At 54.7% G+C, this 27,175-nt stretch overlaps 1 protein-coding gene across 8 annotated transcripts; it reads right to left on the reverse strand.

Moving 5' to 3' along the window:
• Nucleotides 1-6: 6 nt before the first annotated feature.
• LOC142055075 (kinesin light chain 1-like) lies at nucleotides 7-27,174 on the reverse strand. Of its 8 annotated transcripts, none has more exons than XM_075088518.1 (17): nucleotides 27,143-27,174; nucleotides 25,115-25,274; nucleotides 15,519-15,785; nucleotides 15,090-15,320; nucleotides 14,638-14,716; nucleotides 14,323-14,548; nucleotides 13,918-14,005; nucleotides 13,430-13,531; nucleotides 12,931-13,104; nucleotides 12,673-12,772; nucleotides 12,070-12,122; nucleotides 9,277-9,344; nucleotides 9,086-9,194; nucleotides 8,140-8,289; nucleotides 1,254-1,378; nucleotides 1,074-1,131; nucleotides 7-573 (listed from the first exon to the last, which is right to left on the reverse strand). In XM_075088518.1, the coding sequence occupies exons 3-17, from the start codon at nucleotides 15,765-15,767 to the stop codon at nucleotides 484-486; spliced, it is 1,902 nt and encodes a 633-aa protein (XP_074944619.1). In that variant the 5' UTR covers nucleotides 15,768-15,785; nucleotides 25,115-25,274; nucleotides 27,143-27,174; the 3' UTR covers nucleotides 7-483. The 8 variants fall into 8 exon arrangements, with proteins under 8 accessions (XP_074944619.1, XP_074944617.1, XP_074944620.1 ...); XM_075088516.1 differs by having other exon boundaries at nucleotides 26,966-27,159; XM_075088519.1 differs by lacking the exon at nucleotides 27,143-27,174 and adding an exon at nucleotides 26,966-27,105 and having other exon boundaries at nucleotides 8,167-8,289.
• Between the last annotated feature and the right edge of the window lies 1 nt (nucleotide 27,175).

The following is a 27,175-nucleotide window of genomic DNA, read 5'->3' on the forward strand; positions in this document are numbered from 1 at the left end:
CCACGGTCGCTTCTAGGGTCGGTTTTATTTAATAAAATAAAGTACAGCCATCAACCAAGCGGGGGTGGGTCGCCCCACGTTCGCCCCCCCGCCCGCGCTTCCCGTCGCCCCCCCAGCCGGGGCACGCGACCGGGCAGGGCCGGTGCGGCCGGGGGCCTCCCGCCTCCGCTCCCGGGGTTGCCTCACTCCCACCGGGCTGGCGTGGCTACCTGGCTAGCGTGTGCGACTGGTGCCGAGCGTGCTGCCACCGGGGCTGCCGGCTCCGGGCGTGCAGCAGAGGAGCATGCGTGCGGGCTGCCGTGCCCAGACTAGCTAGGGCCTGCCGGGGCCCCGGGCTGGATGGGCAGACAGTGGCACAGGAGCCGGTGATGGGGAAAACAGAGGAGTTGAGGTGGGGAGGGTGCCGGGTGCTGCCCCATGCAGCGGAAAGCTGTGGTGTGCCAGCAGCAGAGCGGCTGGATGCAGGGGACACCTGCAGGCGGGTCAGTTGGAGGAGAGCAGGGAGCTGTGGGAGGATAGGTCCATGCTGCTGGCGCTGAGGCCTCTACTCTCTGCGCGGAGCCCTTGGGTGCCCTGGAAAATACATCACTCATGAGGACCAGTACTGCAATCCACGCCCACACCCCAAAGCTGCCAGCCCACCTCCTGCACGCCAGAACTCCCCCAGTGCCATGATCAGCCACATTAGGTACCACCTCTGCCTTCCCTGCTCTCATTCTGTGGATGGAGGGTTTGCTGAGCTCAGCAGGCAGGGAGGTGGTTACTTGGAGGCAACACCTTCATTTTTGGAGCTATGATCTCAGAAAAGGGGTGATGCAGCTGCCTGGGGGGTGCAGTGGGGGCACCAGCCCAGGCCACCCCTTGGGAAGGCAGATTAGCTCCACCCCACGCAGCAGCAGGGTACAACTCTGTAGATGGACACTTCCAGTGGGGCCTTGGGCACCACATGTGTGGCCCGCTGTGCCCCTCAGCACCTGTGTTTCTGACCACAGCCCCTATAGCCATCTGTGGCCACACAGCACCCACCCCAGCACCCATTCCTGCACCAGCCCTGCCACCTACCCAGTGCTTACCTCAAACGAAGCATCACTAGACTTGTGCAGGTAATTTAATGATGCAGCTCGTTTCATGCTACAAGAAAGCAGAGGAGAGCAGGTGTCATCTTGTTGCGCCTGGCCAGACCCCAACCCCCATGGTGGCAGGGCCCCTACCTGCCCTGCACCCAGCATGGCCCTCACCACCCTGGTCCGCACCTGATGTTCCTGGGCTCCAGGGGACCATTGCCCTGCAGTTTCTTGACCAACATCTCACTGCTCCGCCGTATCACATCCCGGATTTTCCCCAGGGAGCTGCTGCGCTGGAGGGTGCCACTGCCATCCTGCACACAGAGACACAAGCCGGGGCGATGGCTGAGTGGCACCGATCAAGCTATGGCATGCTGCAGATGAGTGGCCAGGAACCAGGCTTGGCTCCAAACACCCTCTTGCCTGCTTGCACTGAGGATTTGCCCTGGCCCAGAGCAGGCTTACTGCTTACTACGTGGCTCCCCCTCATTCTGGTTCTCCACGGGACACAATGACCATGGAGTCAGGGATCCCCACCACCATGGCCTGGCTCATCCAGACTGATCCTCCCTCCTGCCCAGTGCAAGCCCAACCCAACCAGGCTGCTGGCCTGCACTAGGCCAACAGCACAATCAACACTGGGATACCCACCGCCCTGTTCGAACATGGAATCCATCACCTGCGACAGCTCAGGCAGCAGCTACCAAGGAGGTCCCAGTAGATAGGGGAGCACCAAGCTCTGGTGGAAGCCCCAGGCTTGGGGATACTTCTCTCAAGCCAGGACATGCTACTGGGACATTCATTTCAAGTACCCCCTCCATATTTGCTGCTGGCTGGAGACTATTCTCCCCCTCCCCTTGCCCTTGCTATTCCTCCTCTCCATCCAGCACTTGTCCTGATGCACATCCTGGTCCTGCATGCCAGGCCTGCAGGTTCACTCACATCAGACAAGACCAGACCACATGCACGCACAGCCTTGTCCTACCTCTAACACCCCCAAGACAATTAGTTTTGAGGCTGCTGAGCAATTCAGGCAGCTCCATCTGGGATACATTAATTTGGCTGCACCAACACTGTATTGCCAAGCAGGCACCACTCTCCTTGGTCTCCAACTTCAGCTGCACCCAGCCCCACTCGCTGCCCCAGGGTAGCACTTTGCAGGGGTTTCTTTAGAGCTACCTGCTTTTTCCAAAGACGAAAACCAGCTGTAAGTCTTGTTCCCCAGCTCATTTCCTCCCACATGCCCCCAAAACTCCCCAGTACTCAGAAAGGCACTCTTAGCCCTTGACAGGCTCTACCCCATCTCCTGTGTTTAGCTCCATGTCTGCAAAGCACAGGCTGACAGCATGACACCACCTCATGCCACTGTGCCATCATGGCACCAACCTCTTCCCCTGTGGCCAGGCATGCTCATTACACAAGGCTGTGGTACCACTGCTGATGTGGAGTTACTTTTGCTCTGACGGCTTGATAACAGCAGTCCTCCCTGCTCCTGATCCCAATGGCTCCTGGCACATCAGGACCAAAGAAACAGATAAGGTGACTGCAAAAGCCCTTTGCTCCTTATGAGCATGTGTGGCAGCCCCTTTGTACCACTCCAAATGACCAAATTGCCCTGTGGCCCAGGCTGGCAGCAGTGACTGCCAGGACTGTCCTTGCAGCTCTGCAGGTGAGCACAGTCCCTGCCTTAGGCCAGTCACCCCATTGTGCTCAGCCCTATGGGTTGGGGCCCTGGGGAAGGCTTTTCTAACACTTCCCTGTTCCATTTACCCAGACCTGATCCAGCCCTAGACCCCACTCCAACAGCTGAACAAGACTTTTCCTACCAGAAAACCTTTTTCCTGACATTCATCTCATCCCTTCTTGGATAAGCCAAGTGCATTGAACCTCTTCACTTTCTCATCAGAATGAAGGGTTTCCAAACTGGAAGCCATGTGCTGTTGCTGCAAGGGACCCACTCACCAGGAATGCAGAGAGCACCAAAAGCATTAGCAAGGTCAACACTTCAACTCCTGCATGAGGCACCCTGGGCAGGTTTTGGAGGAGCTGGCCATCTGTATGTGGCACTAGCAAAGACAGGGTGGGGGTGGGGTGTTTTTTTGCCTCCCCACCAGACTTGCATTGGGTCACCACCCTCCCTGCAGGGTACTTCCAAGCCAGGCACTGTTGCGTTTGCCAGGGCACACAAGCCAGGGGTGGAGAAGGGAACATAGCTGGGGCAGGAGAGCAGGATCATGGTACAAGGGCAGCAGGATCTGGTGGGAAGAGTATGCTTTGGGGTCAGGGATGGAGAATGGAGCCACATTTCCCCAGCTGCAGTGATGCAGGCTGACTGCAGACCAAAACCAGAACCAAATGCTGCTGCATGCTGTGTTAAAAATAATCTCCCTTCTCTCCCCACCCGCTTTTCTGCAAGGTTATTTTTAACCCAGAACATTTATGGGGCTTGGTTTACTGCAGAGCCCCCGCCCCATTGCACCCACCAGGCTGAGAACACTCAAAGAAAAAGAAGCAGCTCCACCACTGAGCTGCTCTCCACTGCATGCTCCCACTCTGCCTGCTCCATGGGTAGGATTTGGCAGCACATGGAGCTCAGGACTGGGGGACACAATGGGGTATTTCTTTGGCTAATGGAAACACCTGTTGGGAAAGGCCCAAGCTCAGATGCCCCAGGGCAGCCCTGCCACACATGGCTACAGAGCTGAGGTTAGTAGCAACCCCAGTTTGGAGGTTAGGGAGAGGCACAGTGGAGCTGGGTCCCTCATCTCCAATGCTCAGCCTAGGAGAGGTGCCCTGGGGGCAGCATGCCCCCCCTGCACACACAGACACCAAGCACCCCCACACCTGCTCCAGCAGCATTTGCACCCGCCACCCCAGGGCTGACCGACGCTGGCCTACAGAGCATGGAAAGAAGCACAGGGCAGCGTTTCGGGTCTGTCTACCTTTAATCAGAGGTACGGTTGTTACAGCACCAGGACATGGCAAAGCACAGGGGCAGGTGGCACTGAGGCCTGAATGCACCCTGCACTGGGGACTCGCCACTCTCCAGGAGCATGGAGCAGCGCTGGGAGAGAAAGGTAGGGAAGGTGCAGCCCTAGAGCACTCAGCCCTGGGCTCCACACCCCACAGTCCTGAGGACAAACCTCCTTTCAGCAAGCGCATGCTCCAAGGGGCCAGCATGCATGTACCCCAAGGCCCCTGCACCACCACAGGAAAGCCAGGCCCAGACAGACACAAGCACATTTAGTATCACAACCTGCCAGATGACTAGCATGAGAGAAACTATCTAGCTAAATAAATAAGTGGGTGTCCTGCGCTGGCCTCTGGGCTCTGTCCTGCTGGCTGCAGCCTCCCCAGGTTTCTTACCAGGTAGGAGGGCCAGGGGCATTCACTTCATGTAGGAGGTGGGATAAGGGTGTGCACCCAAGGCTGAAGACTCAAGGCAGTGGTGGTCTGGCCCTGCAAAACATCCTCTTTCCCAGTAGTGACCAACAGCACCAGACTCTGTGCAGGCCTGGAGTCCCATCAGAGGTGCTGAGCCACCCCCACACATGCCCAGGATGAGCACTATCTTCCTAGTAGTAACAGGGTTACAGATTTCCCACCCACTTGGCTAAGGACAGCCAGACAGCAAATCACAGCCCCAGGGACCATGCCTGGCAAGCCAGGTTCTGCGTTCAAGAATTGCGCTCCTCCATGAGCAACCTGGCCCCTTCTTCTCCTGTGGAAACCTCCCTCCGGCATTTCACCTGCCCCCACATGCTCAGAGCACCCCAAGCCCCAGCTCTTCATTTCCTCACATCTTTCTTTACACCTCCTTTTTCTCCCAACCACTCTGCTCCAAACCAGCCCGTTCCCCATCTCAGCCACTTCTAATGGCATGGGGCCCTTGCAGAAAAGTTCTGCTTTCCTCCTACCCTTCCTCTGCCTCCAAGGAACAGCAAACAGCTTCACCCCTGCCTCACCCTCTCCAACAGGGAGCCGATTCACCCCTTAATGCCATCAGATCAGGACGTTGCAACCCAACATGCTTGTCCTGCAGTTCCCTGTTCCGTGCACAGCCCTTGGCTGTCACCTCCTCACCTCGTCTTGGATGTACAGTAGCTATGGGCCGCCCCACATTCCTGTGCCCCTGCAGAGAGACCTGCATGCCACCCCTGGATTGCAGAGCTCAGTGGGGAGGAGTATGGCAAGACAGGGACTGCCCTATGCTGCAGTGAGAGCCCAGCTCACCAGTGGCCAGCGCAGGTTTGCTACAGGGCACTAACACCAGCTAAGCCTACAGGGAAGAAAGCAACTGGGCACATGACACCCCTGCCAAGGCCAGGCCTCTCTATCCCAAAACAGCCCCCCATCTTCGTGCCTCCATCCTGGCCTCTGCAGAGATGGAGGGAACAAGCTAGGAGGGTTGAGGATGTGTAATGACGGTGGAGTTGGCACGCCTGGAGTGAAGACAATCCCCCGCAGGCCTGGTCCCCAGGGATGGGCAAGGACAGGCTGGGGGTGGGGGCACGCAAGGGGATGGTGGCCCGTCGCCCTGGCCTGGGGGAGCAGGCAGCTCCTTGCAGATTCTTCCTGCTCTTGCTGGCCACGGGACTGGAGCTGAGCCATGTGGCCAGGCACTCCTCTGCAGGCGTCGCGGTGCCCTCGCGCGCCGGGAGGGTTGGGGGACTGGCGTGGAGTTCTTGCCGAGGAAGGAGGGATGGTGTGGAGGAAAAGTCGGAAGATACAACACAAACATCCAGGTGATTGCGGTGGAGGGGAAAGAGGGAGTCTCGGGAGGCATTTAAGCCTAGTGCACAGAGAGGAGAAAGACACAATTTACAAGGCCGTGAGGTTGTAGGTCACCCAGGGAGCAGGTGGGGCAGGGCCCAGGCTGCATGCAGATATAATGGGCCATGGATGGGCAGGGAGTGAGTCTTGTGAGGCTGAAACAGCAGGCTCATATCTTTGCCAACGCGCTTTAGCAGGCTGGCAGGAACAGCTAGCTCCAGGAGAAACAGCCTGGGCCTCCTGCTCTGAGGGGTCCCTGCTCCTGAGCATGGGGTGCCTGCCAAGGCCTCAGCACCACCGAGCTGGTGCCATCCTTGCTTTCATGGCCCAGACCCTAGCGCTCTCAGCCCAATCACCTGGGCAGCAAGTATCTGGTCCAGGCCCTGGGGTGCTTCCAGAGTTGCCCTTGCAGCAGGGCACAGAGGTTGCTGGCACCCTGGGGGCTCCCACGGCCCTGCTGGCAGCAGCTGACAGCTAAGGGATGGCAGCAGAGTCTGCCCTGAGGCAGCACATCCAAGGTCTCTAGATCAGCTCAAGGAACAACTGGCTGTGACAGACAGGAGCAGCAGGAGCTGCCTCAGCCTTCTTTTTGGGGGAGCTGCAGCCCAGTACAGTGCTGCTGGCTGGGGAGAGGAGGCTGGCTACATGTGCAGCAGGCTGGAAAATGCACTGAGCGCCACATAGCAGCAGCCACATCTCCCAGGGCGCTGGGCTAGCCCTCAAACCCTCTATCTACAGCTGGCTGGGCAAGGGAAGCCCTGCCAAACCCCCAGGGGAAGAGAGAGCAGGGACTGTCGCCCTTGGCTGGGTCAGGCTGGGGGAGAGGATGGCATTGCCTGCTTGCCCTGGGATGATCAGCTCAGTGACTGTCAGGAGGGTCTCCCAGACCATCAGTAGGGCAAAGTGTGCAAAGCGATCATCCAACATCAACCACAACCAGGAGGAACTGCAGAGAGACACCAGTCAGGACAGGGACCAGGTGATCCTAATCCAAACCTGCAGCCCTCCCTCTATGCTTGTCTAGCTCCTCTGCTAACAGGAAGTACAAGGGTCCAGGGTTGGTGCTTTGCCAGGCCTAGGACCCTCTTCACTCCTGATGCCAAGAGCTGGGACAGAGGACAGTCCTGCATTTGGCAGAGCTGCCAGGTCCCCTAAAAGCTCTGCTCCCCAGGTCCCCTCCAGCCACCTCCTGGGTACAATCCACAATCAAGACAGCCAGCAGGCTTCAGGCTTGGGTGTTGATTGGCTGTCATGGCAACGGGGAAGAGGAAGGAGGAAGGGAGGGAGCTCATGCAGGTGGGGATGGAACTGAGCCAGGTGGGGAAGGGTTAGTGACAGCAGATGTGAGGGGGGAGCGAAAGTCTCCATGGGCTCAGTGTGTCACCTGTGCCAGGCCACAACAACCCCTGGGTACCCAGTTACACTATGCTCTCAACTAGAGTTTGCAGGAGGAATGGTAAGCGTTAAACAGCTCTAGCAGCCCTTGAGCCAAGCACCCACCAGCACCATGCTCACTTGCCATCTCTTCTCCATCCTTGTCCTTGCAGAAGACAAAAGGCACCTGTCCCAGTCCTGGACCGTCTCCTTCCTCCAAACTCAGCACTAGTGACCGAAGTGCCCCTCAGTCTCAGAGCAAGCCTAGGCTCCGGTCATCCCGTCTGTGCCTCAGCTAATGCCAGACTCTTTGCCACCACGGGTCAGCCCAGCCTGGCATCCCACAAAGACCTGCTTTTTACCACCTCTGCTTAGCCAGAGCCCACAGAGGGCATAAGACCAGGAGAGGTGGACAACAAAGACGCTGACTGCAGACTATTCCCATGCCCTGCAGTCACTCAGGCACATACACACATACAACCCTCCCCAGGCTCAGCATCGCCTGTGGTGCAGTGCAGGGCAGGCAGCCAAGTTGCTCGCAGAGGCTGCACGGGTCTGAGATGGGGCCGATGCTCTCAGCAAGGGCCTCAAGAGGGGAGCAGCAAGGAGAGATGTTAATAAGGTTGCAAGGCTAAGATTAAGGGCAGACCAGGACAGGCTCATGCTGTGCACTGCCAGGGCCTGGCAGACCCCTAGAAGCAGGAGCCATCAGTTGGGGATATCTGGCCTGTACACCAGAAGCCAGGCCCAGACACGCACCTTTGTGGGCTGGCTGGCTCATGCCAAGAAACAGGGGAAGGAAGTGTGCAGGGAACGAATGGAAGCAGACAGGATGCCACGACAGGCCACGCAGGGACAGCCCTGAGCCAGGTTGTCCCTTCCCTCTGGCAGCCAGCTGAGGCCATTCTTGATGGTGTCTTGTACTTACCCCGCTCCATTCCACGCCCATACTCACTTCCTCGCTACCGTCTGTGGCATTCTCGTACTTGACGCTGCCTCCCAGGCTCCGACGTCTCTCTGTGCCATCGCCCTCCTTCAGGATTTCCACTACCTTCGTCTGGTTGATCGGGTCAATGCCCTGCAAGTAGAAAGGGATAAGGAAGCACCATGTTTTGCCCTTCTGTGTTCTTTCCCTCTGGTGATTTGATGGGCCATCACTGCACTTGGACCTGTCCCCTCTCTTGGCCATTGCCCCACCACAGCCAAAACTCTTCAGCACAAGAAGGATGGAGCCAAATGCCATCCTGCACTTAGCAGTCCCTGTTTGGGTTCCCAGCTCAGTGAGCTCCCCACCAAGCCATAAACCACTGTGGGGGAGAAGGGCTTGCTACCCCAAAGCTAACAGCTTTTTTTTTTTTCATGTTTTGGTGTGTGAAGGTTTGTGCTGTCCTTCAGTCTTTGTTCTAGGTGCTTACAGCTCCTGCTTTATTATTTAAGGATTGAGAGGAGTTCAGGGTGAGAGGTACTCTAAGAAATCCCTAGTGTGTTCCCTGGACAAAAAGTCAGTGGGAAGAAAACATCCCAGGGAGTGCAGATCTCCTCAGTAGCTGACCGAGCCCAGTAACCTGCCCTAACCCAGCTGCAGTATTTCTGCACTCAAAGAGCCACACCTTCTTCCCCAGATATAAACACACTGTAATCTGCTCCATCCATGGACACACGCACAATGCCACACACGTACATACGTGTGTACCCCTGCACAAATGCAGCCCCAACTACCAAGGTGCCATGGTGTTGTGGGAATGTAAACCAAAGATATCAGAGGCTGCAAGGCCTAGGAGGCTCACCACACCCCAAGCCAACTGCTGTGCCATGACCTGCCACCCCAAGCCCCACAATGCCCCCTCCATCAGGGAAGGTCCCTCTGTGGTTACCTGCCGCCGAGAGCGAACTGCACACTCTTCCAAGGTCTCAGCTGCCTCTAGCTTGCCCTGGCGTCGGTACAGCGCACCCAGGTTCCTCAGAGTGGTGTTCACAGTTGGGCTGTAGTAATAGATGGAAGGTGGGCAGGAGGCCTGGGGCCACATCCTCCAGAGCCCACAGATGCCTGCAAACCGCCTCTTACCTGCTAACCTTACAGGCCTTGTACCAGCCACCATACTCAGCATAGGGAGCACTGTCTCTGTGCTTGCTCTACAAGGTAAGGAGAGATGGGAGCTGTTAGCCCCATGCCTACTGCCTTTCTCTGGCCTGTACTCTCCCATAGGTGCCAGAGTCAGGCCCCAGGCTGCACTCCCACACCAGCCCAGCCTTTAGAAACACAATGTATAAATATGGTTATGAAGCCCAGCAGATTCCTATAGTGAAAGCTGAAAGCCGATTTGCTGCAACAGATCTGGGCCACAAGTAGAAGTGATGTTCCCAACCCAGTAAGGAGCATAATCCCATCTGCTTCCCCCTTTCACGGTACCAAAGGCAGCAGGGACAACATAGCCCATCCTCATGGCACTTTGGAGGACATGACACCCCACCACATCCCCCCAGCACGCAAAGGGGAGACAAAAAAACCCCAACAAACAAAAACCCCATAGCATACCAAGCAGCATGGGTGCTAAACCCCTTGGCCGTGGCTAGCAAAAGAATCAGCCGGCCACATCCAAGCCTTCTGCCTACAAGGTCAGGCCAGTCCCACAGCAGCTCAGCCCAGCTAGCTGTCTCCTCTCCCTACCCAGCCTTTGCACCCCAAAGCCGGCTGACCCTGCCACAGCCAGGAGCAAAGAGACTGCTGGCCAGAGCAACAGAAGGGGCAGAGCTTGACAGTCAAGGAGAGACTTGGGCCAGGACAACACACTCTGCAGGGCACTAGCTGCTAGCCAGCATTGCCCTGGGTCAGTAGGGACCATGGCACCTGCAGGTAGGAACTGCCACTGCTGCAGGAACAGGGCTGCCTGTCCCCACACTGTGCACCCTGGTGTGTGGTGAGCACTTGGGAGTGTGCCATGGCCCTGGCTCTGCACCCACAGGATGCATGGGCTGGGCAGGAAGCACCCAGCTCAGCCCCAAGTCCAGCAAGGCTGCTCTCACCAGGGGACCACTGTTCTACAGCAGTTTCCAGAGGCCTAGAAGAAACTCTTCACAGGGACCATTTTCCTTATTACTCAGTCCCACGGCACTTCTCATATCTTTACCACACATGCTGGAGTCTACCTGAGCCTTAGGCACATGTGGGTTTCCTTGTGCCAGAGCCTACACAGCCTGGGCAGGCCCCAGGGACAGGAGAGCTCAGGACTCACAACACCTCTGAAGCTTGTGTACATGTAGCCCTAAGAGGGTGGCTGAACCCAAGGGGAAAGTGTCAGAGCCCCTGAGGCAGAAGCAGCCCTGCAGGCCAGGGCTGCCAGCTGTGCCCAAGGCCCTGCTGCTGGCACGAGCCAACTGGCCCCTGCTGCCACTGACAGCAGAGGGAAAGAGAGGTGAGGGGGGGAAAAAAGAAGTGAAGCTCTGCAAGAGGGGTTTGATGCTTTTTAATAGATGTGGAAACACAGCATAAAGCAGAGTGCAGCAGCAGCCCCAGGTCTGTAGTTATCGCTGCCTGGCCAGGAAGGCCATGCCAACCATGCTGTGCCAGGGGGCATGGGCACAGCTGCCCTGGGGACAGGAGCCCCAGGGGCAGGGAAAGAGGCTCAGCCCTTGTCCCAGACTGTAGAATGAATCTCAGTCCAACTGTAGGTCCCTGAGCCTGTTCTTCTGCCTCACAGCAAAGCCTGTATTATCTGGAGCATAGTTCCACAAAACAGCTCTACTTTTGACCACTTAAACCTCCAGAGATACCATCAGAAGTGCCTCAATACCATAGGGGGCAAGGGCTTCCTGGTCTCTACTCCAACTTTGATTTCTCCAGCATAGGATGGTGCTGCAGCAAGTGTAATTTCTTTGCAGCAGAGCCTTCATAGGGCAGCAAATGGAGTAGTGCAAGGGGGTGCTGAGCACTGCCCTGCACTGGGGACTGCACAGAGTGGTTCAATGGGAAGACGGAGGCAGCTGCTCATGCCCTGCTCTTAGGACTCACAGGATAGGACTGATAAGTGACTAAGCCAAGCCTGCCAGCCTGCTGTCTGAGCCCATGTAGGGATGGGGCCCGCTCTGAGTGCAAAGGAAAGGAGAGAAGCTGTGTGGGCTCCTACTGCAGCTAGGACTAGACTAGAGCCCTTCATTCTGGCCAAAAAGCAGGTGAGGTCTTAGGCTTAGGAAAAACAGAGACAGGACTCTGCTGCAGTTATCAGCTAAGCACAGAGCAGGGCCTAGACAACAGGAGCAACAGCTTCTTTGCCTCTGAGCCTAGTCCAGGGCAAGCACAACCCATATCTATCCCCTTTCACAGGCCAGCTAGGACATAGAACAGCTAGGGCCCAGCCTGTTCAGAGATCTTTTTCCAGGAGGTTTGGCCCCATTTCCTAAGCAAGGTGCCAACAGCAGTTTCTTCTTGACCTCTCTTTTTCCCGAGGCAGCCTTAGGGCTGCTTCAGAAGCAGGTTGTGCTCTGTGTACTAGCAGCTCTTTGGAACAGAATGCCAAGGCCCTGCAGCACAACCCTCTGCCATCCGCCATCTTCCATCATCTGCGTACCCTAGAGGGATCACTAAAGCAAAAAGAGAGAGCATGCAGCCGTGGCTGAGAGGCTGAACAACCCCCTGCCCCAGGAAAAGCATCAAGCTCTCTGATGGGCCCTCCCTCCCTGCTTCCCCAAGGAACAGCCATGCTCTCTCCCCACTCTCCAGACCCCTCCTGCACTTAATGGCAGCTTTTCAGACTGCAGAAAGGAGGGTCTGGCTGTGGTAAGAGAGATTCAAAACCCCTGGATCTCCTTCCCCAACCAGGGCTCTTGCTATCAACAGGCAGCACCACCAACTCAGACTCACCTTGCTCATCTCCTCTCTCTCCTCTGCATGCATCCAGATTGGCTTGTGTTCATCTGTGTGGGGAAGAATTCAAGACAGCTCCACTCACAACCTCACCCTGTTGCTCTCCCACTTCCACTGAGGCTCTGCCTCCTGCACAGCCCAGCTCTCTGCCCCCAGAGCCAGCAGCTCAGAGGGAAGTGACAAGGTTTTCAGATCCCCGTGCTCCCTGGGCCAGAGCCCCAAGAAAGGCAACTGACATTGCAAGGGCAGAACAGGGGAAGGAAGAAACAAGTCCTGCTGTGGGGGAATACTTGTGCCAGGTGTACAGGGGAAACTTGAGCCTGTACCTGGGAACGACTGTGCCACTTGTCATTCCGCCTTTAGCCACACCTATTCCCAGGCCAGTAAAGACTGTCAGAGCTGTCCAATACCCCTTCTGAGAGAAGGGGGTGAAACAGCATAACACACTAGAATGGCAGTGTTTTCAAGGGCTGCCCAAAGCAGGGGCCCTGCAAGGCATCCCATCCCTCTGCCAGGGGGATACCAGAACCAGCCAAGCCTAGGCTGAGAGCCAGGAGACCAAACTGCTCACCCTTCCCCAGCCCCAACAGCTGTACAAACCATCCACAGAGCCAAACTCCTTCACGTGAGCACGGGTAAGGATCTCCTTATATAGCACCTCTGCATCTTTGTATTTGCCTTGCTTCAGGTAACAGGAGGCCTGAAACCAAGAAAACAGCTCTAGCCCCACTGGGCAATGCAGGTTAACTCTGCCCCACTCTTGCAGCTATCACTCTTCATCTTCCAAGCACCAGACAATGCTCACCTTTCCCATAGCACCACTCCCCATCCCCACATGGCATCTCCCCAGGGTCTCACCAGATTGTTCTTGGTCTTGGCCACATTGGGGTCATCAGGACCCAGGCAGCTCTCATAGATCTCCAGGGCCCGACAGTAATAGTACTCCACCTCATCATACTTGCCCTGGTTCTGACACAGCAGGGCTAGATTGTTCAGCTGCTTGGCCACATCAGGATGGTCTTTGCCTAGGACCTGGGTAAACAAAAGAAGAGAAGCCACAAAAAGTTAACACTTAAAGACTGCAGTGGACTCTTGGAGTTAGTAGACACTGCAGTCCCTCCGGGACATGCCTATGTCAGACAGGAGCCAAGGACTAGGGAGATGAGGAGAAGAAATTCCAGCTTCCACCTTCTGGCAGGCCTCTCTAAGGCTGCAAACACTGGAGAGATAGGAAAGGTGGTGGCAGAATTGGCAGCCGAAGAGACTAGGTAGGTCCTGGGTCTCCCAGGTGCAGTGAGGTAATGGGGTAAAAACCCACAGGAAAGCTGGAAGGAAGTAGAGTGTGGGAGACCAGTACCTTCTCACGGATCTCCAGGGCTCGCTTACACAGTGGCTCTGCTTCTTTGTACTTCCCTCTCTTGCCATAGAGAACAGCCAGATTGTTCAAAGTTGCTGCCACCTACAGAGACATAAGGTTCTCCATGAAACAAAGCATAATCCAGTGCAACCAAACAAGAGGTGCAAACAGCAGTAAGAGTGACTGCCTCATTTCCTTCATGCCTGCAGTACAGCTGCTTCTGAAAAGAAGGAGGTCCAGAGGCAGAAGGCTACCCTGCTTACATTGCAGGATCCAGGAGGAGCCAGCTCCTGACAGGCCATACTGAACAAGACAGCAGGAAATATTGAAGCAGTAGAACAACCCCACACCATGTGAACAGTACCCCTCACATCACAGAGCACACTGCTACACTTGGTAGTCTGGCTGCAGACATACCATAAGGGCACCATTATAGCCCAGCAGCACCCATAGGTCAAGGGAAGTGACTGAAAGAGGGACACACTCACTGCTGGGTGGTCTTTGCCCAGAGTCTTCTCACGGATGGAGAGAGCGTCATTCAAGAGGTGTGCTGCCTCTTTGTATTTATTCTGATCCCTGCAGTGCAAAGCCAACCAGTTATTTGGGATTTAGACACCATGGCCCATAGCAAGCAGAGCTGTGAACAACAGTCCTCCTTTCACACAGATCCAGCCTCCCCAGCCCTTTCATTTCTCCATTCCTCCCTCCCTTAGTCAGTCCCTAGTTATATCAGGGAGCTTGGTGGTCCAAATATTTAATCTGTGCCAAAACCTTTTTGAAAGGCAAACCAACAGAAGTTGGGGGAGTGTCCCATCACCGGAATGTGCTGTCCTGGTAAATGGGAGAGGCAGAAAGCTCCCCTGGCCCAGTCCTGCCCTCCCCACCACACTCACCTGTACACTAGTGCCAGGATATTGAGCATGGTGGCCACATCAGGGTGGTCGTGGCCTGATGTCTTCTCCAGGTCTTCCAGCGCCTGCTTGCAGAGTGGCACAGCCACCTCATAGCGTCCCTGTGAGGCGTACTGGATGACAAGGTTGTGGAGGGTGCGCAAGCGTGCAGGAATTTCATAGCCTCCCTGCTGGGCAGCTGCCACTGCACTGCTGTGCTGGTGGGGCACTGCAGGCACAGAGGAATAAACAGGGGCACAGTTGGCACAGCAGGCTTGAACAGAGACAGCCAGCAACCACGCGCAAGAAAACACTTACATCCAGGACCATGCTCCTCCTCCTCATTTGGGAACAGATCATCCAGAGAGTCCTTGGCAGAGTCACCCTCCTTCTCCTCCTGAGAGGATGGGAATCACAACACTGTTGGTTCTCCGAGGAGAGAGCAGCAGCCTGGGCTTAGTCACCTGCCACACTCTCCCTCCCTGCTGCAGCCCACTAACACCTTCAACTTCCCCTGTTGTCTCTGCCACCATCTTCCCCCCCTCCTCCGGCTCACAATAAAACCAGTAAAGCCAAATTTCCCAGCCCATCTTGGCATTCTACACCATGTTCTTCCAGAGACTCTGCCCCATGCAGGCTGCCTTCAGCTACAGGTATTGCTGCACACAGAAGTGGGAAGGGGTAAAATCCAGGGCAATACTATCACACCTAGGCAATCCTGCTGGTCCAACCTCCCCCACTCCCAAAAGTTTGACAGGATTAGGGCATACCGAAGGTGAGACATCCTCATCATACTTCTTCAGCTGGTTCATGAACTCAAGGTGTTTCTTCTCCTCCTCCAGCTGAGCCACTGTTTGTTCACTGCGCTGCAGCTTCTGCTGGGTGTTTGCAAGCTCATCTCGCAGCCACTGGTTCTCTTGGCACAGTCTCCGCACCTGAGCACGCAGCTTCTGCTTCTCTGACTCCACGGCATTCAGATGGTTGGACAATGCCATCATCACCTTGTCAAGAGTCCCAGTCAGTAACTATCACAATCTTGCATCTACCCCACATCCATGCTTAGGGCCCACACTCAGGGTCACACGGGCCACCTACATGCAGCCCCATACTGCTCCTGCACCTTCTGGGGAATGGCCACATGCTCACCTTCCCCTATCCATCCTGGGTAACCCACCTAGGGCATCACCCACCACTCTTACCTGAGCTTCTCCCAGCCCCAGTTCGATCATCTCCACTGACTTGCGGAGCAGGTTGGATTTCTCATGCACGAGATTGGCTTCTTCATCTTTCTTCAGGCACTTGATAGTCTCCAGCAAGCTGTGCAGGATGGAGTTGTGTTCATTCTTGAGTGCCTCCAGCCCTTGCATCACCAGCTTGGTGTTGGAAATGATCTCCTCTTGGCTCAGCTTGTCCAGTTTCTCCTCTCTTGGGTACACCATGGTGGACATAGTCCTGCTCCTGTAGCTCTACACAGAGAGAGAGAGAGAAAACCAGAGTGCCTCAGTGCTGTTTCAGAGATCCACAACCAGACACAGGTGTCACAGCCTCCTTCATGCAGCCAGAGACAGCATTCAACTGGTTGCCCACTCTAAGTCCTTCCCCTTCGTCTTCCCCTCTCCCTCTGGCAGCAGGCAGCTGTCAAGGCACGTGTCTCTGCTTTTGCGGCACAGAGTGCTTGTATCCAGTGCAGGTGGCACACGTGGACAGAAGACAAAAAGGCTAGAATCAGTGCTGACCTCCAACACCCCCACACTCCCAGCAGCAAGGAAAGCTGATTTAGCTTCCATTTAAGAGCAGAGATTTGTAGTTGGCAGCTGGGGTTGCAATGCGTACACTTCCTGCCCACAGACCACTGATGCAAGGAGGCTGTCAGAGCTCAACACCTCTTCTGATTGCAGAAGAAAGGGAATAGAAAGTGAAGGGATGCCAGCTCAAAGCTTTCCGCTTCCTCAGTGGAAAAATGGAAGAGTCTCTCTCAGACAGGGAGGCATCAGTGGCCTAACTGGGCCAAACAAAAAATTCCCTGACCAGAAGAGTACACCCTGACAATCCCAGCGCCGGCACAGAATGGCCACTGTGGCGACAAGGGTCATAACACTGCCAGCATGAACTGAGTCATGCCTGTGTGGGAAAGCTTACATACACCAACTGCTACAGTTACACTAGTGTAACCCTTGTGTGGGTGTCAGCTTGAAACACCAACAGCTTTCCCAGCTTCCTTCCCCCTGCTGCCAGCCCAAGGACTCCTCAGGATGGCATAAGGACTCTACCCCTTCCCTGTCCTGCTCCCCCCATATACACAACAGGACAGTACCAAGCTACTGCCGCTGCACAGGGACAAGAAGTGCTACAACCCACAATGTTAGTGTGGCTGCAAGATCCCTGCTTAGAAAATCCAGGAGCTAGGGAAACACAGCAGGCCAGAGGGTGAAAGACACAAGAAGCAGGCAAGACCTCTTATAGCAGGTTGACAGTACCCTAGCTGCTCCGTGACTCACTCTCTGAACCCTCTCAGCCTCCCCCCAGCTGGGCCACCCCAGCAGCCTCTTCACATTGCTCAGGAAAGCCACCACCCACCTCACCATCAGTCACTCCAAGGCCAGCCTCCTGCAGGGCTGAAGCCAGCTTGATGCTTGGTGCTGCCAGCTTGATGCCCTGCACGGGCAGCACCTGCCCAGCAGCACCTCCTTGCTGCCCAGAGCTGGCAGGAGGCATTGCAACCTGAGCACCCAGGGCCTTGCTGGCAGGAAGCTGGCAAACTGCCCAGGCACTGTGCAGGGGGAGGTAGGGGAAGAGCTGCCAACAGATTTGTCTTTGTCCTCCTGCCGGACCCACCTCTGCATGGTGTGAGCTCTTTGTTCGGCAGCAGCCTCACGCCTGGTTTACTAAGCGTGCAGAAATGCTGCCCCAGGTACAGGAACAGAGAGAGTAGAGCTCCAATTCTTGGCAGGGCTCCTCTCCTCCACAGCTCTGTGCTCTACCCAGGGTGGGGGGGTCAGGGAGATCCCCAGCTCAGCTACCATTATCCCTGCTGGGGAGTGGGCCCTGAACAATAGAGGGGGCTGGTTTCTTCCTCGCTACAGCACCGAAAGTGAAGATAGGAAACGGTGCTAGGGCAGTTGTTCTAAGTACATACATCTCATTATACCCACACATTCCCTCCTATTTAGCCCTACTCTTCCAGAAGTTCCTTGAGATGTTTTACAGGCCTGAGCTCTCCTCTCAGCTTCTCTTTGGTTTCTGTTCCAGTGATGCACATCCAGCCCAAAGGGAGGGGAGCAAACTCTCGACACACAGAGAAGACCTTACTGAACCTCAGCAGGGCAGGAACACATCATATCTCTTGAAGACTGAGCTCCTGTTCGTACCACTGAGTAAGAGCTGAGTCCTCCCGCCCCTTACCCCAGAGTCACAATGCTGACTTCACATTCACCTCATGATCCAGCATCAGCACCAACCCCAAGCCATACTTCACTCTATCCTTTGCTTTTGGGTATCTGCCATGCTCCACATGCAATTATCCTGTGCATTGTGCATTTTATACCGACAAGTCTCATCTAGACTGTGACATTTCCCAGTTTGCTTTAGAGAAGACCATATGATAGGAGTGGCATGAAAAACCTCACTAAGATCAAGACAGAGGGAATAGACTACTGTTTCAAAGAAAAGACTACATCTGTTGAGAGCTGGCTACCACACATATCCTGTCTTCCTAACTGATTCTCCAGGAACTGGCAGTTAAGCATTCTGGTCCATAATTCCCTTGGTTATTTGTTTTCCCACCTTTATAATACATCTGCCAGAGTGACTGAGTGCTAAAGCAACAAGGGGAGCCCTGCCTAAGGTGGACTTCTGCAGGTGAGCACAATTCAGGAAATGAACAACGATTCCCAGCTTCAGAGGAAGACACTGACAGCCCAGAGGATGCTAGTGCTGCCATGTCTGGCAAAGCACTGCTGTCCTGTTCTGAATTAGGTCCAGACAGCTTCCCAGGAAGGCTCAACAGGCACTTACCTGCTTCCACAGGTAACAACTGTGGCACCTGTAACAAATGCTAAAGGGTGAACCTGCCCCATCACTGGTTTCAGCTCATAAGGAAACACAGCCTCAGACTCAGAAACAAGGCAATCAGAAAGTGGGAGTCCTCTGGAGCACAGGCAATGCTTGGGACATAAGGAGACCCTCCAGGAGCAGCGTCATACCCAGCATACAACCAAACTAGAGCTCTGCCCTAAGGGTCACACACCTGTGCAATGCAAGTGCCTCTTCATCTGTCCCTCTGTGTACTGGGTCAGCTGTGAAATGCTGACAGTTTTCTTGGAAGCATTACTTATGTCCGTACAGGGATCTTGCTGCCATCTTTAAAAAGTACAATACAAATGCATTGGGAAGAGGAACATGTTACAAATCATGACAAAAAGCCACCAGAGCTTGCACCTGGATAGATAATGAGGCTGATTTTCTATGGATCTGGGTCTTGTCTGAATCTGTTAATTCCACTGTGCACAGAACTACTCCTTAACTGAGAAATCGCTGAGCTGTGTGTTAAACCACCAGTGCCTCTACCACAGCAACATACTGTCTTTCTTCAGGCCTTCCAGCAGAAAAAGCTTTGAGCATTTCACAGTCCCCATGATCAACTTCTTTTTCAGAACCGTAAAGATTTCAAACTGAGAAGGGAAAATAATCAAAATGTCCTGACCCACAGCACATCAGACTCATCCTACCTTGCAAATACATCCTCATCTCCTCATGACATACCAATACAGGTTGCTCTTCTCTCTCAGCGGCTGTGCAAACACCTCCACACAACCCTGGTCCTCCTCCCCTAGGGTAACATCCCAGCAGCACAGCTCTGCTAGGTACCAACACACTTCCAGTGTTCAAGAGTGGACAGAGGATTGTCCAGGCAGGACACAGGGTGCAAAACCTGAGAACAGCACATGGACTGTTCACTTCCAAGTACCAACAAGAAAACAAAGAGAAGACTGCAGAAAAGCCACTTAAATGCTGCCACCTCTTGCACAGCAAAGAAAACCAACAAACACTCGAGGGAGCCAACTCATTATCCCTCCAAAGTGACAATTCTTCCCTACAGAGCCTTATTTCTAGCTGTCCCCAGTGCGCTCGGGTCTACACTCATTGCCCAGCCCTCCAGAGAGGAAACATGCTCTGTGGCAACTGATGCCAAGGTCAGGCAGGCTGCGGCTGCTGTATAAGCACTCCTCCCACTCCCACACATTCAGTAAAGGGCACTGAGTGCCCCTTATCCAGGCAGAAAATGCACTCAGAGGTTCCTGCAGAGAGAAGGGGAGACACCATCGTTTGTCTTTGGCAGGGGGAGGTTCAGACTGGAATAGGAAGAAAGAATACTTTTCCAATGAGTTCCTTGGGAGCTGGAGTGCCCAGCTCCTAGTTTATCCTGCTGGATTCCTCACAGCTCTGTAGGTGTCATGGCCCCAGTCTCCACCACCATGTTTCTGCTCTAGTTGGCACATCTTCCCTATTTACAGTGAGCTGCTAGAAAAGCCTGGCTTTCCAGCAACACCCATCTCATCTCCCCTCCCCTGTTCCCATTTGGAAGAGTGCTGCAGGAAGACAGGGAAGGAACATGCACGCACTGAGCTTTGTGGCAGTTGCAGCAATCATCTGGGAATCCATCAGCTAGCACATCCTGCCAGGCAGGAGCCTTCCTCCTGTATTCAAGTGCATAACCAGGAAATCACAGAGCATCAGCAATTTCAGCAGCCCACTTCTCTGCCGCTGAAAACTGCTCCCACATGCACAAGCTTTAAGAGAAAAGAGCTGAAAGCTTCAATGCTTCTATCTTAAACCCACAAAAGCTGCCACAACAGAAACAAGGATGCCAGACTAAATGGGTCCAAATGAACCTTAAAGCTTATATTATGATGCCTAATGTCAGAAGGCTACAAAGAGAGAAGGGAAAAAAAAAAAAAAAAAAAAAGCAGCAGAGAAATCAGGAGTCAACTACAACAGGACAGAGACTTCAGGTCTACACTTGCCTCAACAAATTCAGTTCACTTCACTATCTCCCTGCATGTCCCTGGACCAAATATATGTGAGACACAGGGTACCATCACAACTTGCACAAGTGATCCTGTCAAGACAATAACTGCAGCTTCCTTCAAACTGCAGAGGGCCTGCCAGCACTTTCTGTATAGGAGTGGGCACAGATTTTTAACAGCAAACTCTTCTGTAGGAGAACGTGATCTAAGGATATGGTAGTTGCAGAAAAACAGCTGGGTTCTGGAAAAAGGCTTCCTGTGGAAGAGGAAGTCTGACCCATAGCAAGAATGAGTGACCACAGTTGGGAGATAGATAGCAATGGTAGCATTTAGAAATGGAAAGACAGGGCTTAAAGTCTTATTTTCACAATAATTATCCCAGTCTCATGCTGTGAGACATGCTTTTGCTACCTGGAGAAACAGCAAGGTTATGCATTTGGGAAGCAAAACAACTTCATAAAAAGCAGGGAGGGGGTTGCCCCCCCCTTGGACCTCTGCCAGCTTATTACTGTTAAAGAACAGAATAAAGGGTCTGGAAACTCTGGTTGTTCCCCAACAAAGCTAGAAGTGAGATTGCCAATATACAGCCAAGTCTCCACTCCTAAGGGATACTGCAACAAAACCTAGACCTAATGCCTCGGATGCTGAAAAATTAAATAAAAGCAAACAGAGTGCCAAGGTTGCAACCATCGCAGAGGCTGTGTCATGAGCATAAGTTTTCTCCTTATTTTGATACTATAGTGTCAGAAAGCAAACAGAGACTGTAGGAGACTACATTCAGCTGCACAGAGCCTCTGAGGCTTCCGCTGCACAGCTAGGACGTATTGACACTGCCAGGAAACTTGCACACTGCCACACTGCTGCCAGAAGCGCCACTGTGCTCAGGGTCACCACACCAGGCCACCTGCAACAGAGCCACGAAAAAGGGACAAACTGGTGCTGCTGAGCTGCACATCTGACAGCCAGCGTTTCCAGGGCCACTCCAATATGGGTAAAACAAGAAATATAATCAGCTCTGTATAGTGCCCAAGAACTTCACAGCTAAGAGCAGCTGCACACACACATGTTAAGGCTTTAGAAACAAAGGCAAGAGAAGGATGTTTTGCAAATGAAGGGACAGATGGGCTTGCAGTCAGCTTCAGGGTAATGTTAAGAACTGCAACACGAATAAGAGCCAGAAATTAGAGGGCAAATGCTGGACTCCTAAAAGCAAAAACTGGTAGAATAATTGCAGTATAAAGCTCCATCCTGGGATACATGCCTGCTAAGGTTCATGTGAGGCACAGAGCTCTGTGATGCTTGTTACCACTGCCAGAAATGCCTGGTGCATCTCATGCTCCCTTAGAGCCACTAAGAACACACAAAGAGGAGATCAGTCAGGGGTCAGCACCCTGGGAGTTCATACCCAGCATATCTCTGAGCTGCAATCCCAAAACCAAAAGATGTCACTCAAACTCTGATGTGCATGAGGTCCTCTGCCGCCATTTGTCTCTGGCTCATGAGTTTCTCCACCCTACTGCCAAAAAAGGAGGTGCCTAGAACCCCATCTCCTGCCCAAAGTTCTTTCCCAACCCCAGCCTCCAGCCTGGACCTTTCTTGCACTGCAGGTAGTCTAGAGACTCAAACCAACACACAGATGACTTCAAGTACCATATAGAGACTGTTCTGTTGCAACTTTCTCCCTAATAAGGGTCTGGATGTTGCATTACTTGGAACAGATGCCTCGAGGTCTCTGGACCAACCCCTCACTCAAAGCAGAGATCCCACAAGCTCTTCAGACCCCTGTCCCATGGCTTAACCACCCTCATGTGGGAAGGGAAAAAAAAAAATCTCGTCTGAATTCCTTAGATAAACTCCTCATTACGTTTGTCTTTGCTGAACACCACTTCAGGACAAAGGGGCCAGGCACCACAGCACTAGAAACTGACCTTAGGCCCAGAGGAAGGGAATGCAGCACACGCCTCCTTTCAGCATGGTCCCATGGGGAAAGGATCCCTCTGTCCCAGTACAAGAGAAGCAATGCAGCCCACCTCCAGTGACAGAGCAGGGAATGGAGGCAAGGAGATGTCTCACCCCCATTCTCCCATGCCCCCAAAACAGGACTCTCCTTAACATCCAGGCACCTCCATCACATGGTTTTAAAGCCAATCTCCAAGCCCAGAAAGACTTCACCCAATCAGCATCCCCAAGCTTTAGAGTCACATGTAACTCAGGACAAGCTGACTATGCCATTGGAAACACCCCAGCCCTCCCTCTGCCCTGGACAGGGATCAAGGACAGGATTGCTTCTTTCAGCAGCAGCTGACACATGCCAGCTCTAGCTAAGTGTGAAGCTCCAGGGGTTTTTCTAGATACCGAAAGGCCTGTGCTGGGAAGTCTGTGCTAACTAGCTGGCTGCAAGAGCCCGAGGAGCTTTTAACTGGGACTAAGGAACTAGATTGCAGCTCAAGTGAAAGGGGTCTCCCACAAGGAGACAGGAGGCTCTTTTCATGCTCTTTCCCTTCCGTGCTAAACACCCCTCTCTGTCCCAGAAGCTTCAACTCCCCACCACCTACAATCTCTAACAGAAAACACACCATAGCATAACCTACGGTTTCAGGAAGGGCGAGGCAGAGGTAAGCTGGCTTTACAGGGACTTAGCTGCAGTGAGTCAGGTTCATATCACTACAGAAAGGACCTGGGAGCTTCCCACCCCTCTCCCGCTTTCCAGCCCACAGCTGAAAATGGCAAGTCAAAAGCTACTAGGGTTTGTTCTGATTGATCAGAGCAAGCAATTCCTGTGTTAGCAATGGAAGATACAATTCCAATAAGCATATGGGCTCTGAGGAAGACAGAGAAGATGGTCTGGTTGGCTTTGTATCAGATCACTTATTTCTTTCAAGACCAATTAATTCATTAGCAATCGAAGAATGTAGACATTGGAGGCAACAAGGTTTTAAAACAACAACAAAACAGCCAACCAAACAAAATAAAAATGCCAGAACAGAACTAACATGCCATTAGCAGAAAGCCATTTTGCTCCTTATCACGGTTCATGCTGTTTACAACGCCAGCTGGCCAGGGAAACATGCATCTATGCATCTTTCAGTAGGCCATTGGAACTACAACAGCAGTCTTCACCACACCTACCAGCAAGCTTGTGCTAGCACCTCCAGATCAGCTGATAAGACCTTGTTTTTAAACTCTTGCTCATGTCTGCAGCAGCTCACCAAATCCATTCTGTATCTGCTGTGCCTGGGACTACAGTGGAATACCATTAAAACCTGTTTCCAGGCTAGTGGAGACAAGAGCTAAGCAGCTGGAACGAAGCCAGGACAAGCATCTCTTCCTAGCTTCAGAATCTGATTGGGAGTTTCGCTCTACAAAAGACAGAGAGAGCGCCATTACCTTGCTCTGACAGCATGAAGTAGTATTAAAGCAGGCAGAATAATTCCAGGAGTCAGTGCCTCTGCAAGGCATGTGTCTAATGTGAGGGCTATGCACTGGATGTGCCTCAGCAGTACAGGAGGTGGCCAGGACGCAGCTGGGACCAGCAAGTGCCCTGGAGCCACTCTGTGTACCCTGAAGGGCCCTGGAGTGCCCACACTCCCTCCATAGTGTACCTAGGGCAGCTGCAAAGACCAGCTGACTGCAGGTTGCAAGACTGAGCTATTATTTCCAGAAGCAAATGGGTCTTGTAAAATGTAACAAGGCGGCTGAATTCACAGAGACAAAGCTCTACCTGCATAATAAGCAAATGATCTCTTTTACCCCTGGGTCCCCCCACCAGCTGGAGTTCTCTGTGGAGTTACATCGCTCTTTCCTAGCAAATCAAGCCTTTATCCAGCAACTCTGCCAAGGTCAAAATCTTGCCATGTGTCCCTCGTGCCTTGAGAGCCATTTTGGTATTTGGGGTTAATGCTGTTGTTCCTACCTGGACATTCCTCCAAAACAGCAGATGAGAGAGCACGCGCTTCCTGCTCCTTCTGCCAATTACAGCAAAGCTCAGCCATGTTTATTTACCCTGTGTCTGAGCTGGCCAGATCTTTGACCCGACACATGCTGAACACCACCCTCCTCCTCACACAGAGGCAGGCGCTTTTCATGACTCCAAGGTGGCATAGGAGACAGGAGACCAAGGACGCTAGAGGAGACCCTAGCACAGAGCTGCAAGAGAGTGCCAGATGCCAGCTATGCAAGACACAGGGAAGCCTGCGGTGGCTGGTAATGTGCTGCTGCCTCCCACCATTGTGCAAATTTCTCCCGGCTGCCTGGCTAGAGCATTCTGCTGCAACGCCATCCCCCAGCCCTTCTTCAGACACCTCCTCTAAGCCGCATCCTCTCCCTCCCAGAAGCTTACCAGCAATTACCCCCCACCCCCCACCCCCAGTAGGGTGCATCTCCACTTCAAAACATCTTAGTAAGCACTTATTAATAGGAGGAAGGTTTGGGGGTAAACAAGGCTCTGAAAGTTTGAGAGCCATTGCTGTATGCTAAGAGCTGCCTCCATCATCGTTTCTCTGGCTTTGTCTGGCAGCAGGAGGCACGCCCGCTGCGTACCCTTGCGGCAAGCAAGCCACAGAAACCCCTTCATCCCTCCTCAGTATCACCACATAGAAATTTTATGCCCACCTGGCTAACTGTAAGCTTCCAAAGGAGAAAAGTTTTCACCAGCTCTGCCTGAAATTGCACTTCAAAGCGGTCCTTTCTTACGGAATGGCTGGGCACCCTGCCCGTCCCAGTCACCGGATGGGAATCCTCCCCCACCCCACACCGCAGAGGAGTGGTACCTGGCTGCCTGCAGCAGCTTGTCCAGCGCTGGCACTCCCGGAGGCCCCTGTGCCACGGAAAAGCACAGGCCACGGCGATGCACGGCTCCCACGGCGTCTGCCGCGCTGCTCTCCAGTTCTAGCAGAAGCGCAGGCACCAGGCGCTCAGCAGCCAACCACACTGCAGCAGGGGGAGGGGAGCAGATGTAGCCAGGCTCCAGAAACAGGACGGTCGGATGCTCTCCTGGGAGAGCAGAAAGTGCCACGCACACCAAACCCAGGGCTCCCTCCACGGGGACCCACAGGAGCACCAAGGAGCAGAACAGAGCCCCCAAGCTGCCACTGCATGCTGCCCAAGGGTTCTAAGCCACCATCAGGCTCCTGCTCAGACGGCCAAAGTCACCCCTGCCCTACATCCAGCTGGATCTGTGCCATCCTACACTCGATCTTGTGGTGAAAAGGTTTTACATCCTATTTGGTATCACCCTTACCTGCGTCCCAACTGCTGACCCCATCCCAGCCCCTAAAGCCAAGCAGGTGGGGCTGCAGAGAACCCTCCAGCTGTGTGGTCGCTATCCCTATGCCTGCAGAAATGGCCATATACAGGACAAGATCGCTGGGAGTCCTACTGTGTCAGCACTGCGCAGTGCAGAGCTGGGCCAGGCACCGCCTGGAAGCATTCGTTCGATCTCTAGATGCAGAGAGAGGACAAATGCCACAGAATCACAGTGTCCGACATAGCCAGTGGTTTATTGCAGCAACCATCCCACCCACAGTAACGTGCAACCTTCTCAGCGCTCTCTACAATGGTTTGTGAGCCTCTGGAGACACACTGTCCCCAACTACCTACATCTGCCTGTGCTTCGTCGGGACCCCTGTCCCTCCCCACGGGTTTCCCCAGAGGGGGAAGGGCTTCAGGTGTCGCAAGGGGAGCCCACCCATGTTGACATGCAGGCTTTCTCTCGTCTCATCTCACAGCACACACTTCTTCACTAAAGCACCTAACTTGCTCTCCCTTCCCTTGCCTAGTTCCGAAGGGCAAACCTGGCTGGCTACGAGACACAAAGGGCTACAGCACAGTTAAAAAAGAAATTCATGCAAGTTATGTAGCAAGAGTACAAACACGTATTATTTGTCTCTCACTGAAAGCCATTCCTTGCGGTGAAGACACAGCCTAATTATAGAGCAGCGAACCCCGCAGCTTGTGCTCACAGAGCCCTGGCAACAGCCACGAGTGGGGCTCCAGGCTGTCCCACCGTTGTCACAACCACACGTCTCCGCCGGGGGCTCGGGGCTCCGCCAGCCCTCCCCGCGCCAGCGGCAAGGCAGGCGGTGCTGCCCGCGGGGAGGCTGCGGGGGCGACAGCCCGGGCACCGGGGGCTGTTCGCGGGGGGCGGGAGCCGGCGGCGCCCCCCGGGCCGGGGCCGCGCCCCGGTGTTAGAAGGGGACGGGTCCTGCCGGCCCCGAACTCCGCGAACCAGCATCGCCCACCGCGCCGGCTCCGGGCACTGCGGTCCCGGTCCAGGCGCTGTCCCGCGCCCTCCGGCGGCTCCCCCACGGGGGCCTCGCACCGCTCCCAGCCGCCCCGGGGGGGGGCCGCGCAGCTCCTGCCTGGGCCCCGCGGCGCCCCCTCCCCCCGCCCTGTCTGAGCCCGTATCCGTGTTCCCCGAAACCGTACGGGGGCTGCCCGGACCCGCGGCGAGGCGGGCGGGCGGCCACCCTCCCCACGGGCCCCACACGGCAGCCGGTGGGTGGGTGGTCCGGCAGACCCCCGGACAGAGACACCGGCCGCACCGCCCGCGGCGGTGGCCAGGAGGAGAAAGACCCAGGCCCGGGCGCTACGACCCCACCCGCCAACCCCGCCCGCCCAACCTGCTCGGCGCGAGGTCTCGATGGCCGCCGCGGCGCGGTCACTGCCTGTCGCTGCCCTAGTCGCGATCCTGGTGGGGCGGAGCGAGAACCGAACCCAACACGGCCCGCCCCCTCACCCGCGCAGCCCCTTTAAATCCAACATGGCGGGTGCCTCGGCCCCCGCCGGCAGGCGCTCACCACTTCGCGGCGACACCGTCCGCTTCGCCCCGC

The sequence above is a fragment of the Phalacrocorax aristotelis genome, chromosome 3, assembly GCF_949628215.1.
Source record: "Phalacrocorax aristotelis chromosome 3, bGulAri2.1, whole genome shotgun sequence".
Classification (NCBI taxonomy): Eukaryota; Metazoa; Chordata; class Aves; order Suliformes; family Phalacrocoracidae; genus Phalacrocorax; species Phalacrocorax aristotelis.

Excerpts from the sequence above, each read along its gene's own strand:
- LOC142055075 (XM_075088518.1), bottom strand. The coding sequence starts at position 15,767 with ATGTCCACCATGGTGTACCCAAGAGAGGAGAAACTGGACAAGCTGAGC. Across the intron at positions 8,290-9,085 it reads CAGTTCGCTCTCGGCGGCAG|GGCATTGACCCGATCAACCA; the intron begins GTAACCACAGAG and ends TTCTACTTGCAG. Across the intron at positions 574-1,073 it reads CTAGTGATGCTTCGTTTGAG|GGCACCCAAGGGCTCCGCGC; the intron begins GTAAGCACTGGG and ends TGTATTTTCCAG.